The sequence below is a fragment of the Notamacropus eugenii genome, chromosome 1 (genome assembly GCF_028372415.1).
Source record: "Notamacropus eugenii isolate mMacEug1 chromosome 1, mMacEug1.pri_v2, whole genome shotgun sequence".
Classification (NCBI taxonomy): Eukaryota; Metazoa; Chordata; class Mammalia; order Diprotodontia; family Macropodidae; genus Notamacropus; species Notamacropus eugenii.
In genome coordinates this window covers 241217393-241235801 of record NC_092872.1, presented here as the reverse complement: position 1 = coordinate 241235801, position 18409 = coordinate 241217393, and the positions used below count along the sequence as shown (strand labels likewise).

Sequence of the window (18409 nt, the reverse complement as noted above, 5' to 3'; positions counted from 1 at the left end):
CTAGAAGGGACGACAAATGGATTTTCTGGATACTTCCTGTCATTGACCCTGCCTCCTACTCCCTTTGCTGTCCTAGAAGATTTCTGCCTATCAATGCCCTCTTTTAAGGGGCTAAGGAGAAAGGGAGAAAAAATGGTCAGAGTTAATAAAATGTGGGCTGGGTTGAACTGGGTTTTGTGCTCTAACCTGAGCCGTAAACTCTGGATTTGGTAGGAAATCTGAACTCTGGCTCTCTCCTGGACTCTGTCTGTAAGCTCAACCCCCCAACCACATCCCCAAATGAATGATATCTGGAATTGACTGGATGAAGCACTGAGACAGGTTCTAGACTGAACTGTGGGCTGGACTCTGGGCACTTGATTCAACACAATTTTATTAAGCATTGACTGTATGCAGAGCATTGTTTCAGTCAGAGGGAGGAAGATTTTAAAATTTGTATAAGATGCAGACCTCATTCATGAAGCTACCAGTCATATGGCACATATACAACTATAATACAATTTAAAGTATGACAAGTAAGTGAGAACTGCAGGCAATATGCTGTCAATGTCGGGGGAAGGGTGAGAAGCTTATTGATCATTCCAGGGAACGAAGGAAAGTTTATAGAGGAAATGTCTTTTTTTAAAAAACTGTATAGAGTTATTTTTTCAATATTCTTTTTTTTTATAAGATTATGAGTTCCAAATTTTTCCCCTTCCCTCCCCTTTCGCTTCCCCAAGACAGCAAGTAATCTGATATAGGTTATAGATGTGCAATCATGTAAAACATGTTGTGGAGCTGTCATCTGAATTCAGCTTTAAAGGATTATGGCCTTTGGGCTGTGGGCTGGTTGAAGTTATTATGGGTCACGTTCTAGGCTGGGGTCTCTAGGTTGGACTTTAGTCTGGTCTGTGACCTCTGTAATTTGGCTTCTGGCCTTTAGGCTGGATTCTGGAATTATTGTGACCTTTAGGCTGACTGTAAACTCTGTGCTGGATTAGATTCTAGTCTCTAGGTTGAATTTTGGACTAGGCAAATCTCACCTAAAGAACTGATATCTCAGGTACACTTACCTTTCTCTGATACCCCTCATATTTCCCAGTGGCCAATCATAGGCATTAAGGATGTGAAGAACATCTAGTTAAACCATCTCCCTCAACAGGAGAGGAAATTTGAGTCCCCGAAATGGGAAATGGGGCAGTTAGGTGGTGTAGTAGATAAAATGCCGGGACATCCCAGTTCAAATATGACCTCAGACGATGTGTGATCCTGGACACTTAACCCCATTTGCCTCAGTTTCCTCATCTGTAAAATGTGCTGGAGAAGGAAATGGCAAACCACTCCAGTATCTTTGCCCCAAGAAAACCCCAAATGGGGTCACGAAGAGTCGGACACGACTGAAAAACGACTAACTGAACAAGAGCTACAACAACAGGCGACACAGGTAGCTGACCCAGGCTTCTACACCATATCCCATGACTCCCAATGTAGGGTTCTTTCCGCAGGTAAAAGACTCCCCTTCCATACAGCTCTAGCCTGTGCGATATTCTACAGGCAGCCCTTAATCCACTGTCATTTAACTCCCTTGACGAAGCTTGGAAAGCGGGGGGAGTATCGGGGGAGCAGAACATGTGGTCTGGTCGCGTCAGTCCAGTGAACGCCCCCTCATCCCTCTTTAAAGAACTGGAGAAAGCAGAGAGATAGGTTTGAGGACTGAAGGGAGGGGCCGAATCCGACACTGCTGGCCAAACTCGGTGGCAGCCTGCGCCCAGCTCCAGCGTGGGGGCTCGGGTCTATCCAGGGGTGGGAGCTGTCCACAGGGGACGCAGTGCTGAAACTCTCTAGAGCCTGATAAGCAAGAACAGGAGAAAGTAGCTCTAAGGGCTGGAGGGTTGAACGGATCTCCCCTTTCTCCGGAGTCCTCTCTCCTTAAAGATCCCCTGCCGTCACCCACTTTTGGTTAGGGGAGAGATATGGCGTTCATGGTGAAAACCATGGTGGGAGGCCAGCTGAAGAACCTCGCTGGGGGACTGGGGGGCGGCGAAGAGAAGGGTGAAGGGGACAAATCGGCGGCCGAAGCTCAAGGCATGACCCGGGAGGAGTATGAGGAATATCAGAAGCAACTGGTAGAGGAGAAGTGAGTAGGGGAATATCCTTCTGGGTTTTAATCCCTCCTGTGTGTCCATAGCATTCCCCCCTCCCTAGGACTCCTGGCTTGTCTGCTTTCAGGGGCAGCCTCCCCCCCCCCCCCCCCCCGCCCCAATACCATTGAAGAATCTATTTCCCTTCCCCATTCCCTGGGACAGAACCAGATTCCAGGGAGAGGACCGAGGACCGAGAAATTCCTCCACAATAAATCATCTCAAGACTCCAGTCTGTCCCCAACCTCAGCCCCTCTTAGAAGAGCTGGAGAATCTGGGTTATTGAGAGTTAGGGAGTGAGGAAGCAGGAAAACTCTGGAGCCAGAGAAGGATGTGAGGGGAGGGGGAATCAGGAGATCCCTAATGTATTTCTGATGAAACACATAATCCCTTAATCCGATTCTTACCCCAAGTGGGTTGGGTGTCCCATCAGGATCTCTGAAACTGGGGGCTCAGGACCTGATGAATGAGCATCAGGGACAAGGGAGTCTGGAAGAGAGATAGACTGATAGAAATCTACACAGACATAGAAATAGAGACAAAGACCAGCAGAAATAGAAAGGCTAAAACAAACAGGTATGAAAAGGACCAGAACAGAGATAAGACGGAGTCACACGGACACAGTCTTGTACTCAACTGTGCTCTAAACAACCCCATAGGGTACATATGGAGAATTATAGGAAAAAGGTGGTATGGGGTTGTATTGAGGTGGGTAGAGAGAGGCAAAACACTTCTGGGGAAGCACCATCCCCCTTGCTACTCCACTCCACACACACACATGCACACACATACACACACACACACACACACACACATCCCTCCCTTTCCCCCTAAAAAGGATAATGTTGACCACAAAGAAACTGAGACATCCAGGGGAAGGTTAGAGATAACAGAATTATGACCTGTAAGTCAGCTCTTCCCACTGACCCTACCCTGTCCCAGAAAACACGCCTGTCTCCTTCTGTAATAAATAAGCCTTCTGGCCACCAATCCACAGGGCCTCAAGAGACCCCCTCTGATCCAATTATTTCATTTAAAAAATGTGGAAACTGAGGCTTAGAGGCAGGAAGTGATTTCCCCAAGGTCAGAGAAGGAGGAAGCTGCTACATACCAGAATACAACCCAGCTTCTCTGACTCTGAATTCTGTAATTTTTCTTCTACATCCATCTGCCATCACAATGGAATTCAACAAACATTTATTAAACACCTGTTATGTGAGGTGTGGTGTGCTACCCAGTGGTGATGCTTTCATATTTCTGTAGATCTATGATGTCATCTGTGTGGGCATATACTGCACTGGTACATATCCTGAGCTTTTCAAGCCTTCTCATCCTGGGCCATTCTTATTCATGTCTTTCCAAACACCCTCCACAGAGGCTCTCCCCACTATGCTGGAGCCTTCCTCTAAATCTCTTCATGTTTTGTGGATGCTAGTGTATCACTCAGATGCCCATCTGTTATCCCTCAGTTTTTATACCTGAGTGGTCACCTTCCTTTTCTGATCACATGCATCCTTGTTGATATCTTTTAGGCCACTTATAGAATCACAGAATTATAGATTGAGAACTGGAAGGGACTTTGGAGTTCATATAATCCAACCTGCTCATTTTACAGAGGAGAAAGCAAAGGTCTAGAGGAATGAAGTGACTTGTTTAGGATCACACTGTTAGAAAGTTGTACAGCCAGTATTTGAACCTAACTCTTCTGACTCCAAAGAAGTGGTTTTTTTTTTCCATTCTACTATGTTGCTTGCATGTAAGTTATTGGCAATATGCTAGAGTGTACTTATACCCATCATGTGTCTTTCTATTGCTCTTTGGTTTCCCTGCAATTTTGATTCTACAGGGATCATGATGTTCCACTATCCATAACCATATGGCATCACAGGGAGAACATTGATTGGTGTTTTAAAAAAATAGGTGAGTTTTGTTGGAGGGAAGCAGCTTGGGATCATTGAAAGTACTGTGTAATTTCCAAAATTACAGCTCATTTTCCATCTTCAGTCCCTCTCCAAGATAGATAGGCAGACAGACAGACAGACAGACAGACAGACAGACAGACAGACAGACAGACAGACAGATAGATAGATAGATAGATAGATAGATAGATAGATAGATAGATAGATAGACAGACTAATTCTGTAGGCTCACCAATTGCATGGCATTGGCTGGACAATATGCATTCTTCATCCATTTCATTTTTCCTGTATGGATTGCTATGTTGATCTTTTTTGAATGACTGTGGATCTCATTAAAAAAGGTTATCTTCAGGGGATCAATGCAATTAGCACAATGTCATCCATAAACATGAGCATCTGGAGGTCTCGTCATCTGTAGGGAATTCCTTTTCCATCCAGTCTGCACACAACACCCTCCATGACAGTGGCAAACACTTTTGTCAAATACCTGTCTCTCTAACATATTCTTCACTTGTTATTGATAGTCATAAAATCTCCAAATAAAGTTATTTCTATAGCTGCATCTATCAAAGACTCTTAAATGACTTTAACGTGTACATGGGAGATATATCATTGAAAGAGAATCTTTAAGACCACATCTTATTTTGTGAAGTCAAATGCTTTTCTTGGGAATCCAAAAACAAATACAGTGGGTTCCAGTATTATTTATTTTGCTTAATCAATTGAGTGACTCTGAAAATGTAGTCTGTCTGAGATAATTCTTTGTGAAAATCTGAAACTTCTCTTATATTTTCATCAAAGATACTCTTGATATGTGTAGATCTTTCTCATAAAGAATTTACAAGAATGAGAAAAGAGACAGCCACCTTTCAGAGAAATAATACCACCATCAGTGATTTTTCTCCATTCTTTTTGGATCTTCCCTTGCTGTAGACATCTTGAAATTTTCTCAAGTGTCTTTAAAACTGTCTCCTCCAGCAAAGATTTCTTTTATATATGATCGTTCCACTGTCATTAATAATGAGAATATATCACTCTAGAAACAGCAGGAGATCTGGTCCACTTTATACCTGTTTGTTGTCTAGCTTCATCTATAAATACCCTCCGAATGATCTAGCATAGTTGAGTTACATTGAATTTTCTTCAGATTTGTCTTTGCTATTTTTTGCTGTTTTGTGAAGAGGTAGTTTTCACTCTTACCCTTTTCCTTTTTTGTGATGTTTTACAAATAAGCTTGTATTCCAAACTTATGTTGCCCTTGGTTATTATGTTTCTCTACTTGAAGGAGGACAAATATTTTCTGGTTGGTTAAGTTTCTAGTTTTTTTCGTCCTTTCACATTACTGAAGTTACATGTGATTAAATGTCTCTAGAAAATGATGATAAACAGCCAATGCCTCTATTTTGTATTTATTTCTCAATTTTCAACCAACAACTTACTTAACTAGATCTAGTTGGAGCTATCTATACATATATATATAGTCTGTGTGTCTTCTTTTTAGCTTTTCTTCTAATTTGTTGTTGATTTTGACCTTTTCTGGTTCAGCTGATTTAGCAGCACACAGAGAGTTGATTCTGAAATCCCACTCACGTTAGAAAGCGCTCCTTTTTGATCCATTAAGACAGCATTCTGTTTCATTTTTGTAATGTTCTACCCAGAACCTTCTGAGAAGCTTCTTAAAGAAATAATGAACCAGATGCAAGACTTCTAAATAATCTATTCCTATGGGCTTTTGCTCTCTTTCATTTCTTAATCTCAAAACATTTTCCATCACATTTTTGTCATCCCCTCTTTTCCCCTCCTTTTCCCATTGAAGCCAAGAAGTATCAAGTTATATGTTTAGTTTGGAGAATCTCACAAATTTCTCTCCTTTTTCCATCATAAAAGAAATCTTGGTGCATGAACTGCAATCATCTCCATGGTGGTATTTCTTTTTTCTCATGTTCTTTGTGCACACTGCAAAGAGAGATGAAACAAATAAGGCTTCTTCCTGCCTTTTGGTGTACACTTGCTGTTTTTTGGAACATTATCTTGCATCATGTCATGGACCCCCTTTGCACTCTGATAAAGCCTATGAACTTCTTTTCATAATGTTTTTAAATACATACAATAAAATACACAGGATTGCAATGGAAAACAATTACATTGAGAGAAAGTCATCAAAAAAAATTTTAATTCACAGATCTTAGGTTAAGTGACTTGACCAGGATCACACAGCTAGTATGTGTCTGAGGCTGGATTTGAACTCACAAAGATCTATATACTGTAGCACCACCTATCTTCCCTTGCTAACCAGGGAGAGGCTCATTATCAGAAGGTGGTCCACATGGAGAAGAATTCTTTGGCCTCATCAAAGCATGAAGAAAAAGAAAAAATATAAAATAGCCTTCAGTCTGGCAAACAAGACTAAAGAATTCTAAGAATTCTAATTTTTCTACCACCTATAAATTGTAATTTGACCACTGGTAACCAATAATATTGAAATATAATTGTAAGTATTTTTTACATGTCTACAAACCCCAGGTTAAGAACCCCCATAGTAGAGGAAGAGAAGTTCATGGCCTTTCATAGTAACCCTGGGTTTCTTCCCCTCTGAGACTGCACAATACCTCAACCCTTGACAAAAGGCTGACCTCTTAGCCCCGCCCAGTTTGACTCCCGGTCCTCTGATCTACAGGATGGAACGAGATGCACAGTTCACACAAAGGAAAGCAGAAAGGGCCACCCTCCGCAGCCACTTCAGAGACAAGTACCGACTGCCCAAGGTGAGCTGTCTGCCTCCTAGCTGCCAATATTCTCCTTGCCCTTTCCTCTTGATGCTCAACCTCCCTCCCTGAATAGGTTCTGGGGCACTGGCCCAGACCGGCCAGAGCACTTCCTGGAATGAGGTCCACTCAGAACCATTCTCTGGTTCCTCACACCAAATCTACAGAGATCAAGTTGAGAACATTTGAGTTCTTAGGGCTACAAAGGACTTGTCTTCCTTTTCCTGTCCCCTCCTTAGCACAGCACAGGGTTGGGCACTCAGGAGGCCATTAACAATTTGCTGAATGAATGGACTTCAGGGAGAATAAAACCATTTGATGGACAAAGATAGTTCCCCTTCTTAGTCCATTCAATTATCCACCCCATCCTATCTCCCAAAAAAATCAGCCAGGCCCCAGAGTCAATTAATTATCTGGGAACTCAATCCCCTTCTGCTCTCTTCCTCCGGGGAAGAGAACCCATTGGTCCACATGTCACCTGCCCTTCCCAGAATCTTACAGAACATTAGTGCAGAAAGGACCTTAGGTATCATCCAATCTAACCCCATCATTTTACAAATGGGCCAGGGGCCAGACAGGGAAAATGATTTGTCCAAGGTCACATGGCTTTAAATAGCAAGGCAGGGACTCAAACCCAGGATCCTCTTTTCATTGTGCCACTCCCAGGCACACATCACATTGCTGCTTCCTGTACTAGATCATTCTAATCTTCATGGTCTTTCATCCTTAGCGTGAAAAAGGAAATAAAGTGCTTTGAGATCATATTCAAGCATCATAATGTGGTCATGTTGACATATTAGGAATCCGTCAAGGGTACATAGTTTTCAATGAATTTGCATCTTATCTGTCTTGTCCCTGGCACTAAGAACAAGATCTGAGGCATTAGGTACTTTGTCATGCCATTCTCATTGCCTAGAAAGGAAAACTGAAGTAGGATCAATTGACAAAATGTTATCTTAGCACCTTCTACATGCCCAGCTCTGCAGTGACCCTATAGAGGACATTGGATAGGCTGACATAGTCCCTGCATAATTTGGGAAATAAGTTTTGAAGTTGGGGAAAAGACCATTAAGGTAGCAGTATGATTTTACAAGGCAGGATTGGGGCCAAATGTGAGGTACACGTTCTTATACCACAGGCAGCTATTGTGTAGACAGCTAGGGAGTGAAGTGGATGGATAGACTGTGGACCTGGAGTCAAGAAGACCTGAGTTTAAATCCTACCTCAGACACTTACTAGCTGTGTGATCCTGGGCAAGTCACTTAACTTCTCATATTCCTGTTTCCTGAACTGTGAAATGGGAAATAATGAAAGCATCTACCTCCCAGTATTGTTGTGGGAATCATATGAGATACTCGTAAAATGCTTTACAAACCTTAAAGTTCTATTATAAATGCTAGGTATTATGCTTAGGCAGTCAGAGGTGGGAGAGGTCTCTGTGGGCTGGAATGGTGAGCAAAGCCTTAGAGAGTGGGATTTGAGAAAAGTTTTGCATGACAGGTAGAATTCTTATCCAAAAATATCCCGGGGACCCAGAGTTCTATTGTCTATCCTTTTGTGTTCCTGCTCCCATCACCAATTCCTTTTCCTCTCTCACTCATCTCTTCCCAACAGAATGAGACAGATGACAACCAGATCCAGATGGCTGGGGGGGATGTGGAGCTGCCCAAGGAACTGGCCAAGATGATTGAAGAGGACAATGAGGAGGAGGAAGAGAAGGCTTCAGTCATTGGGCAGCTGGCCAGCATCCCCAACCTGGACCTCGGATCCATCAAGGACAAGGCACAGGCTACCCTGGGAGAATTAAAGCAGTCAGCTGAAAAGTGCCACATCATGTGACCCCCATCTCCCCACTCAGCCCCCAAGGCTGTCAGTCTGCCCCAGCCCTGCCTCAGTGTGACATGCAAGGATGGGGTGGGTAGGACAGGGATGGCTGGATGTTGAAAGACACAGCTGGCAGGGAGGGTAGCTGTAGAGCAGTGTCATTCCCCTGGGGCCCAGGGAGGGCTCTCCTCCTGGTGACCCATATTCTGTCTCTGAGTCCTTATCTCTCCAGGGTTGTCCTCCATCCTAGCTAAAAGCTGCCTTCTAGTCCCCACCTGTCCCCACTCCTGACATCCTTAGCTCTGGTCCCTTATCTAGGGAATGGATATAATGGGGCTTCTCTGGTAGCAAAGCCCCTCTCCCCTAGCCAGATGTGCAGCTGACATTTAAGGATGAGTGAGAACAAGAAGTTTTAATATCTTTGTTCCTGGAAGTTCAGCCAACCCATCCTTCAAACACACTCACTCACACACACACACACACACACACACACACACACACACACACAAACACACATACACCAAACCTAGAGCTCCATTGACCTATGTAGATACACATCTAAATACACAATCACAAGCACAAAACCAAACACACACACACCTGCTAATACACATAGGCCAAGACATAGATTTCCATGTTGACACACAGACCTCAGTACTCAGAGGCCATTGTACACATCAGTAATACAAACACTGACATGCAGACTCCTGTCTTGGGACATGGAGCCAGAAAGAATGGTGGGGAAGGAGGAGAGGGATCTGGACTGGGACATAGGAATCCTGGGTTCTTTCCCTGTTATTGTTGCACATCTCTGAACATTTCATCTTCCCCTACTCTGTGCCTTGAAAGTAGGAGGGATTCTATCCATCCTTCAGGGTCCAATTCAAGTCCCACTTCCTCCAGAAAGATCAATCTGACTGCTCCAGTCTATATTGATCCCTCCCTTTTCTGAACAAATCCCCAAACATTTAGGGCACATACCAGTTGATGTGCCTTCCTCCCCACTCCCAGTCCCATAGGAAGCATCCAAGTGAGTCAACACCTTGATGGTATCAATCCCAGAAATTTCTCCCTCTATTAGGAAGCCTGGTTTGCTGGGGGCCTCATGTTTTGATGGCTTTACCATCTGAGTTCTTTGGAAATCCTGGGCTGACACAAATTTCTTCTTTGCTGGGCTTTCTGCTTTCCTCACTGAATGTTACTGGGGGAGAGGAGGCATGGTTAGCCAATAGGAGCCCCATAAAAGTGAGTTAGGACAGTGTCTGTCTGACCATGCAAGTTCACTTGGTGTAGTCAGCTTTCTCTCAGCCACATGCATACATGCACATTGCCAAATGTTCTTCATTCTCACCAGGATCATTCTTCCTTCTGGAGCTCTCCAATCACATTCACACTAGGACTTAATTCATCTTGCCTCCCCAAATTCATTGGGTGAGGATCAGAAGTGTTTCCCCTCTTGGCCATTTTTCAGGTGAGTCAACTAAGGTTCTGGAGGAAGGGAAGAAAGGATTCCCCTCTCCAACCCAGCTTTGGGACCAGACCTAAGCCCAGATGATCCTGCAAAATCTGAGTTTTTCTAGCCTACAGTCAGAGTCTCAAAGTCAAATTTTCTGTGGTGTCTTGGGTATAAGAGCAAGGTCACATTGGGTGTCTTGAATTGGGATGAGCTGGGCTCAGTTCTCTCTGGCTGAAGTCCTTAATCCTAATGTCTTCCCTTTCTCCAGTAGAAATATTTCTTGATTTTATAACTCAAAATTAAACTGTTGTAGTTTAGTGAAAAATAAAATCTCAACACAAACCATGTAACTCTTTTCTTGTATTCTAACAGACACCGATGCCACCCACCTTGTCCAATCAGACTTCTCCCCCAGTAGAATCAGCTCCAACGTTCTGCCCTTACTAGTTTTCCCAGGCTCACATGTTAAAGTAATGAAGGAGTCTTTAAAGTCATATTTAAGTAAAAACAAATAAAAGTTGTTTTTTCCCCACAATTACAGGTATCTAAGGAGATATCACTTCTTGGAAATATGACCCTCCCACCAGGGATTTCTCATTCCTGATTTTGACAAATCCCTGAAGAACATACCTATGAAAGGTTAATAAGGGGAATCAGAAGGGTTGGGGGCTCATTCTTAATCCATCAAAGATGGGATGTTATCTTTATCTCTAATTTAGCCGGCCCATAGCCAAGCTTTGGCAGGGTTTTCAGTGACCAGAAAGGCCGTAGAAAGAAGGTAGAGGAAAGTAAAGACCTGGGTTCAAGACCTGGCTTTGAAACATACCAGCTACAAGACCCCCAGACAAGTCACAGTTCATCTAATCTTTAGTGTTCTCACCTGTGAAATGGGTATAATTTGAAATCTGGAAAGGATGTAATCTGTCCTATCCCTCAGAGGGCTGACGTGAGGATAGATTTGCTTTAATTCACCAAACATTTGTAAAATGCCTATTCTATCCAACATCCCATGCTAGACACTGGAGCTTCAAAGACAAAAGCAAAACAGTCCCTGTCCTCAAGAAGCTTACACTTGTAAGAATGGAATGGCTCCTCCGGGTCAATCTATCTTCATTATATATGGAGAGATACAGCAGGTGTGCAATCCAAATAATATAGATAAATCTAAAGTAATATGGAATCATTTCAAGAGTGCTAATAACTGGGGAAGGGGGAAGGGTGGTGGTAATCACCAAACTGTGCTTTGAAGGAAGTTCAGGATACCAGGTAGAGGTGGGAAGGAAGTACAGGAATAGAGGACAGACAGCCCAGGCAAAGGCATGGAGGTGGAAGATGAAACGTCACTTACAGGAAACAGATGCCGACCTGTTCAAATGAAATAACATTTCCAAAGTACTATAGAAATGTGAACTGCAGCTACTGTCATTCTTGTCCTTGCCCCAGGCATCCCAAGAGCCGTATTTAACCCCCTTGAACAGAGGGGCTCCTGGACTACACAGGGCCAAGCCATCTCCTCTCCCCTCTACCCGGTACCAGACTCCAGGACAGAAGGTTTAGTGGGGGAGCCCAGGATGCTGAGCTGAGCTGAGCTCAATTCTGCCTTGGGCGCCAGAGGCCCTGACGTCAGCAGCTGCTCCCTGAGGTGGGGGTTCAGTCATCAGAACCTTGCCTCTGAGGGGTTTCCTACATAATGAAACGTGACAGATTTGTGCCTTTCACTTCAGTGCTTTCCTGTTTTACTTTTAATTAGAAATTAACATTGGAGTATCTGTGTATGCATGTATGTATGTGGCAGGGGCAGGGCAGAGAATTAAGGGAGGATTGTGGTGGTGCTTGGTATATTATACACACACACAACCTCAACCCACTTACCTAATCACGATGGGCTTCCTGACAGAGAAAGTATTTCAGTAACTGAATTTGGAATGAGAGGAGGCCCTGGTAAGAGGAAGGCGGCTTTAGAGGGGCATAAAGAAGAATGGTTGGGGGGCTGTAGGATAAGAGTTAGCATGTACATAGTGCTTGAAGCTTGATCTAGTACTTTGCATGTTATTCCCTTTAAAAAGGGAAAAAGTAAGATATGTGGTGAGCCAGTGCATGGGATAGGCTCTGTTCTTTGTCCTTCATTCTCAAAGAGGACCCTGACATCAGGAAGAAGATGCCATGACTTGCAAGTGAATTGAATTGAAGGGAGGGAGGGCTGTGCAGTCACCAGCCTCATTCTCTCCTCTGGAGCCGTCTGGGTCCAGTGGCAAGATATAGATCAAGACAACTGGAGATGGCTCCAGCAGTCTTGGGAAGGAGTCAGGAATTTTACCAGAACCTGAGGCTGCCCTTTTCCCCCTCCCCTCTTTCACATGCCAATTTCCAGCAGCAAGAAAGCCATGCAGCCCCTCCTTCCTTCCATTTGCCTCACCAGGAGCCTTGGGGAGCCCATTGACCTAAAAGCCAAGTACTGAAATCTCTTGGACAGAAAGAGATCTTTGAGATATTCTACTCCAACTCTTTCACTTTACATAAAAGGACACTGAGACCCTGAGACAAGAAGGGATTTGTCCAAGCCCAGTCAGTCAGCTGGGCAATACCAGGGTTCTGCCCTTAGGGCAGGATGCCCATGTCCCCTTTGGGCATCAGGAGTCCCCCAAGCATCTTCTGCTGGACTTTCAGGGAAGAAAGAAGGCACAGCTACAAGGAGACGACTAACAAAAAAATAAAGGAGAAGGACCCGGATGGCAAGATGAAAAGAAGGAATGCATGGAGGACAGAGGAAAGTAGTCAGAAGGATTCACTGCTTCCTGTTTTCTTTCCTTCTGTTTATCTCCCCAGAATCACTCCTCCTTCTATGGGTCCTTCCTTTGCCTCTAATTCTCTGCCTCTTTGTCAGTCTCTCCAATTGTCTGTATTTCTCCCTTTGCCCCATCTCTCATCCCTAGGTCTATCCTGACCCACCCGTCACAGAAAAGGCCTTTTGTCATCAATCAGTCAAAAATATTCATTTGAATGAGACACAATCCCTACTTTCATGAAATTTACAATCTAGTAAACATGTGGAATTTAGGAAGAGGGACTGACCCTGGTAGACAGCTAGGTGGCATGGTGGATAGGATGGGGTACTTGGAGGCAGAAAGATTTCATCTTGTTTGCCATCTTGTCATTGGGTCCTTGTGTGATCCTATGTGGACCTCTCTGTGCCTCAGTTCCCTCATCTGTAAAATGGAGATGATAATAGCACCTATCTCCCAGGGATGTTGTGAGGATCAAATAAGATAATGTACGTAAAGTGCTTTGATAACCTCAAAGTGCTATGTATAAGCCATTGTTAATATTATTTTCCACTGCTACAGGAATTCTCTCTATCAGTGCAGATGGGCTCCTTCTTTGGAGAAGGCTTTGTAGAGCACTGAACAGTTAAATGATGTGGTCAAGATCACAGGGCCAGTATGGGCCAGAGGCCGGCCTTGGATCCAAACCTTTCTAGTAACTAGGGTCCACTGCCTCTCACAGAACACACACAAGTAATTAATTATTATACAAAATGGTCTAAGTACAGAAGAGAATTACAAATAACCCACAAATGTGTATGTGCTCGTGTGGGTCTGTCTGTCTGTGTCTGTCTGTGTTGAGGAAGGTCATTGTTGACTGGAAAACTTCCTGGAAAGGTGACATTTGCATTGGGCTTTAAAGGCTGGGTAGGAAAGCACCCCTTCCTCACCCCCACCTCTCTGATTCCTTATTTTCTGTTAAGGCTGAGCAGCAGCTTCTTTCAAGAACCCTCAGCTGAAAAGGTTTTATCCCTCCTCAAACACAGAATCTTTACTCTCTTTAAGTCCTGTCCTATATTCTATTTATCTGTGAACATGCTTATCTCTCCCTACCCCCTACATGGTCAACTGGATAAAGGGCTAGACTTGGGGTGAGGAAGATCTGTGTTCAAATCCTCCCTCAGACACTTGCCAGCTGTGTGACCCTGGATAAGTTACTAATTTCTCTGGGCCTCAGTTTCCTCATCTTTAAAATGAAGCAGTGAGATCCAATATTCTCTACAGGTCAATTCTAGATTTAAATCTATGATCTTGAGAATATAAACTCCCTGACAGCAGAAACTGTCTTTTTTTATTTTTTTATTTTTTCATCTGCATACCCTTGCAAGCTTAGAATAGTACCTGGCACATAGCTCAACACTTAATCTTGGGTAGCCTCCACTCAGAAGAAGCACCCTCCCCCACCTCCTCTGGCTCACGGACCTTTCATCCATCTAGTTAGAGCAGAAACAATTTAGCCCTGGGAGGGCCAGCTTAGAGGCCAAGTGACATTCTCCCAAGGTCACCCAGCCAAGCAAAGGCAGGAGGAGAAGCCCATGGCTATGTTTGTGGCTATTTCATCCAGTGGAGATAGGGAGGCAAGAGTGGACTATTCAACCAGAATGCTTCCTTGGGTTTTTGCTGGCAATGGCCATCCAAGCTCGGAGCTGTTCCAGGCATCTCCCCCCACTGCCAACTCCCACCACCCCTCCAGTGGCCAGATGGTTCCCTCCCAGCCAGCTGACAGTCCAGCCGCCTCAGGGTCTGGTGACATTTGGAAAATGTGTTCGCTGTCTGAGCTCCCCTGGCCTCCATCTGCCCCCCTTTTCCCCCAGGGCTGGCTAGACTCTCAAGGGGAAACCACAGTCTTCTTTGGACATTCTGCTATCAGATGGAAAAGTCGAAACCCAGAGGGAGGGAGAGAATGGACTGAGACCAGGGTGATAAAACAAGGTGAGAGAACAAGGAGAACTGACTGATAATAAAAGAGTCCAAGCCAACCCATATCCTTCTCCAGCAAACCCCTCCCTTCAAGATCCTCCCAGAAGCAGGAGTTCAGACCCCATGAAACCCAACTCAAAAGCACATTCAACAACCTTATCCCCAGCCATATCATTCACTCACACCACAGCATAGTACTTTATGCAGCCAGACTGAAAATGCAGGAATTTTATCAGTTTAAATATAGAGATAAGGACTATGACTGGACCTGTGATTTCATTGACATAGGGAACTCCCAGGTGAGGAAACTCCCTCTACCAACACAAGTTGGCACCTTCTCAGTAACTTAGTTTTAGAGAGTTACCTGAGAAGTGACAGGCTTTATTAATTTCCCAGGGCTATGCAGGTGATATCAGCAGTAAAATGTGAACCCAGGTGATGACTCTTAAACATTTTAAAATTTAAAATTAAGAAACAATTCGTGAATTTTGGATGGAGGTGGAAGGCAGTCAGAGTGGGTTTTACCAAAACCTTACCAGACCTGGAATATTTGACTAATGGCATTTCTGCTGTCATGAAGAAATTCTCAGTCTGATAGTTTCATCTAGATGACTTCCAAGATCCCTCTATGAACTCTATGTTTGTAGGACAAGATGTGTGCTAAAAATGGAATTCATCATCTTTCCCACTTGGAAAACTGCCCCATTCTTTGTTTTGTTAGGCATGGCTGTCCACCCAGTCTCCCAGCAACTCAACCTTGTGGTCATCATTCCCACCCTCTTGTGCCACATATCCGATGATTTGTCAAATCTTCCCTCTACAGTATTTCATTGCCTTCTCTCCACTCATACTGTCTTGTTGACCTATTGTTGTATCTTCTAGTCTTCCGATCTTCATTCTCCTCACTTCCCAATCAACCAACAGGTATTTTACATTTTACAGTTGAGGAAACTGAGGCAAAGTGAAGTGACTTGCCCAGGGTCACACAGGTAGTGTCTGAGTCCAGATTTGAACTCACAAAGATGAATCTTCTTGACTCATTGACTCAAGAAGCCATTACTATGTGCCAGGCACTGAGACTACTAAAACAAAAATGCAAAAAGGTCCTGCTTTCAAGAAGCTTCTATTCTATTAGGGTTAAAAATGCTTATACACTATGACCAAAAAAAAATCTTCCTAATACACCCTACCATTCCCCTACTCAAAAACTGTCAATGGCTCCCCATTGCTTCCTGAATAACATAAAATCCCTCCACAATTGGAGACCAAACTCCCTGCCCTATCTTATTTCATCCTGCTCCCTTTCTCCTATTCTGTTGTTGTTCGTCTTTCGTTTTTGAGGAGGGGCAATTATATCACATGGTGACATCTTGATTTGAGAATGAAATGGATTTAAGTGAGGCAGAGTTGCACAAAGCCATCAGCCTCACTCTGTCTTCCTGAGTCATCAAATGGCAAGACAAAAGTTAAGACAACTGATGATAGCCCTGGATGCAATGGATGACCTTGGCATCTTCAACGAGAACAGCAAACTGTTCTCATCAGCTCATTCCTCCAGAGGAAGTCTTCATATTTTTCAGTAAACACCCCCCCAAATCACTGATAGGTTTGGTTATTGGTTACCCTCAATCTGGTTTAGCTGTCTGCCAAGATGGTTTTACCAGATTGTCACATTCAACATAGCTGGCATCACGTGTGGCTCCCCTGTGCTAGATTCTAGTCAAACTATCCCCTTCTGTTCCCCACTATCTCTGTGCCTTTGTCTACTTGGGGCAAATAAGAGGCACAGTGGATGGAGTGCCAAGCTTGGAGTCAAAAAGACTTATCTTCCTGAATTCAAATCTGACCTGGCACTTACCAGTTGGGTGACCCTGGGCAAGTCACTTCACTCTGCCTCAGTTTCCTCATCTGTAAAATGTAAAATACCTGTTGGTTGATGGGGAAATGAAGAGAATGAAGGTTGGAAGACTAGAGGATACAACAATAGGTCAATATTGTTGGCCTCAGTTCTTTCATCTGTAAAATGAGCTGGAGAAGGAAATGGCAAACACTTCCAGTATCTCTGCCAAGAAAACCCCAAATGGGATCACAGAGTCAAACACAACTGAAAACGGCTGAACAACAGCTACTTACTAAAAATTAGATTGACTGTCAGTGGAATAGACTTCCTGGAGAGATGGTATATTTTACTTCTTCATCACCTTCATATCCAAATATCCCTCTTCCCTGCCCCTTCTCAGCAAACCTCCATTAGTAAGGAAGCTCTGGGGGGCCTTGTTCCAACTTCTCCCACTCTAGTTGACAAATTGGGTCCCATCAGGACCTATAGATTCTTCAACCTCTTTGTTTTACAGACAAAAGAACCATGGTCCAGAGATGTAAAACAAAGCCTCCAGTCACACAGATAGTAGCCAGGTTGGGTTTCAAATGTAGGTCCTTTGGGTCAAACATAGCTGCACTACGTTGCTTTCTCCTGATGCCCAATTTTAGCACCATTGACTCTGTGAAGACTTCTCAGAGTCCTTTCCCAAGACTTCTCATTTTCAGTCATTTCACATTCTCTTGGATCATTGTAACCTCATTCTTGTCCTTCTATACTCTCTGCCCCAAACTGGGGAGTTGGGTCTGTGTTATATATTATATGTATGTGTATTATATTCCCAGCACTTAGCCCAGGGTTTTGCCTCTATCATTACTTATCTTTCTTGTTTTTTGAATTCCCAGCACAACACATCTCATACCCATACATCTATCTGCTTAGATTCTGACTTCTCTCCAGCCCAAAATCAGATTCAAAAGTATACGAATTCTTCTAGCACAGAGTGCCACAAACACTGAACTCCTAAAGCTTAAGGCTAACACACACACACACACACACACACACACACACACACACTGTACGTCATGAAGCCACCCGCAACCCTCCCAGAAGAGTTTCAATGCAGGAGAAAAACACAGACATATACTTATGTATACTCTCAACTGGGCCCTCACCGCAGCAAAGCAATGATTTTATACCAATCAATTTATTCACAATATTCTACTCACCACAGCAGTTCTTCCAAGACTTTTTATCTCTCTTCAAATTTCCTATGGCTCCCCAGCTTCCACCATCCCAGATGAGAATCATGCCTCATATTTCACTGAAAAAAAATTGAGGTCATTCACCATGAATTCCCTCTTCTCTCTTCCTTATCTCAAATCACTCACATACCTTCGGACATCTCTTCCTTCACCTGTCTCACATGATCAAGTGGCCTTTCTCCCACTCTGTCCCATCTCCTCCAACAGATTGCCCCCCTCTTTATCATCCCCATTCTTTCACTAATCTCCAATATCCTTGTCTACTGGCTGCTTTCATGCTGCCTACAAACATGTCTCCCCTATCTTCAAAAAGTCCTCACTTGATCTGTTCATTCCCTGTTTCCTATCCTTCTTCCCTTTCCCAGCTAAATTCCTTAAGAAGGCAAATTTAAAAAGAAGTCCGCATTTCCTTTCCTCTCACTTTCTTACTTCTCTGCAGTCTAGCTTCTGACTTCATTATTCAACTGAAACTGCTTTCTGTAAAGTTATTAGTGATAGC

General features: G+C 43.8%; 1 protein-coding gene and 1 long non-coding RNA gene across 2 annotated transcripts; one reads left to right on the top strand and one right to left on the bottom strand.

Moving 5' to 3' along the window:
* The first annotated feature begins 1952 nt into the window (after positions 1–1952).
* CPLX3 (complexin 3) lies at positions 1953–8643 on the top strand. Its single transcript, XM_072628335.1, has 3 exons — positions 1953–2116; positions 6717–6804; positions 8419–8643. The coding sequence occupies exons 1-3, from the start codon at positions 1953–1955 to the stop codon at positions 8641–8643; spliced, it is 477 nt and encodes a 158-aa protein (XP_072484436.1).
* Positions 5433–17969, bottom strand: LOC140517245 (uncharacterized). The gene is made up of 2 exons (XR_011971521.1): positions 17875–17969; positions 5433–5995 (listed from the first exon to the last, which is right to left on the bottom strand). It is a non-coding gene; the product is annotated as an uncharacterized lncRNA (long non-coding RNA).
* Between the last annotated feature and the right edge of the window lie 440 nt (positions 17970–18409).

Excerpts from the sequence above, each read along its gene's own strand:
- CPLX3 (XM_072628335.1), top strand. The coding sequence starts at position 1,953 with ATGGCGTTCATGGTGAAAACCATGGTGGGAGGCCAGCTGAAGAACCTC. Across the intron at positions 2,117-6,716 it reads AAGCAACTGGTAGAGGAGAA|GATGGAACGAGATGCACAGT; the intron begins GTGAGTAGGGGA and ends TCTGATCTACAG. Across the intron at positions 6,805-8,418 it reads ACAAGTACCGACTGCCCAAG|AATGAGACAGATGACAACCA; the intron begins GTGAGCTGTCTG and ends TCTTCCCAACAG.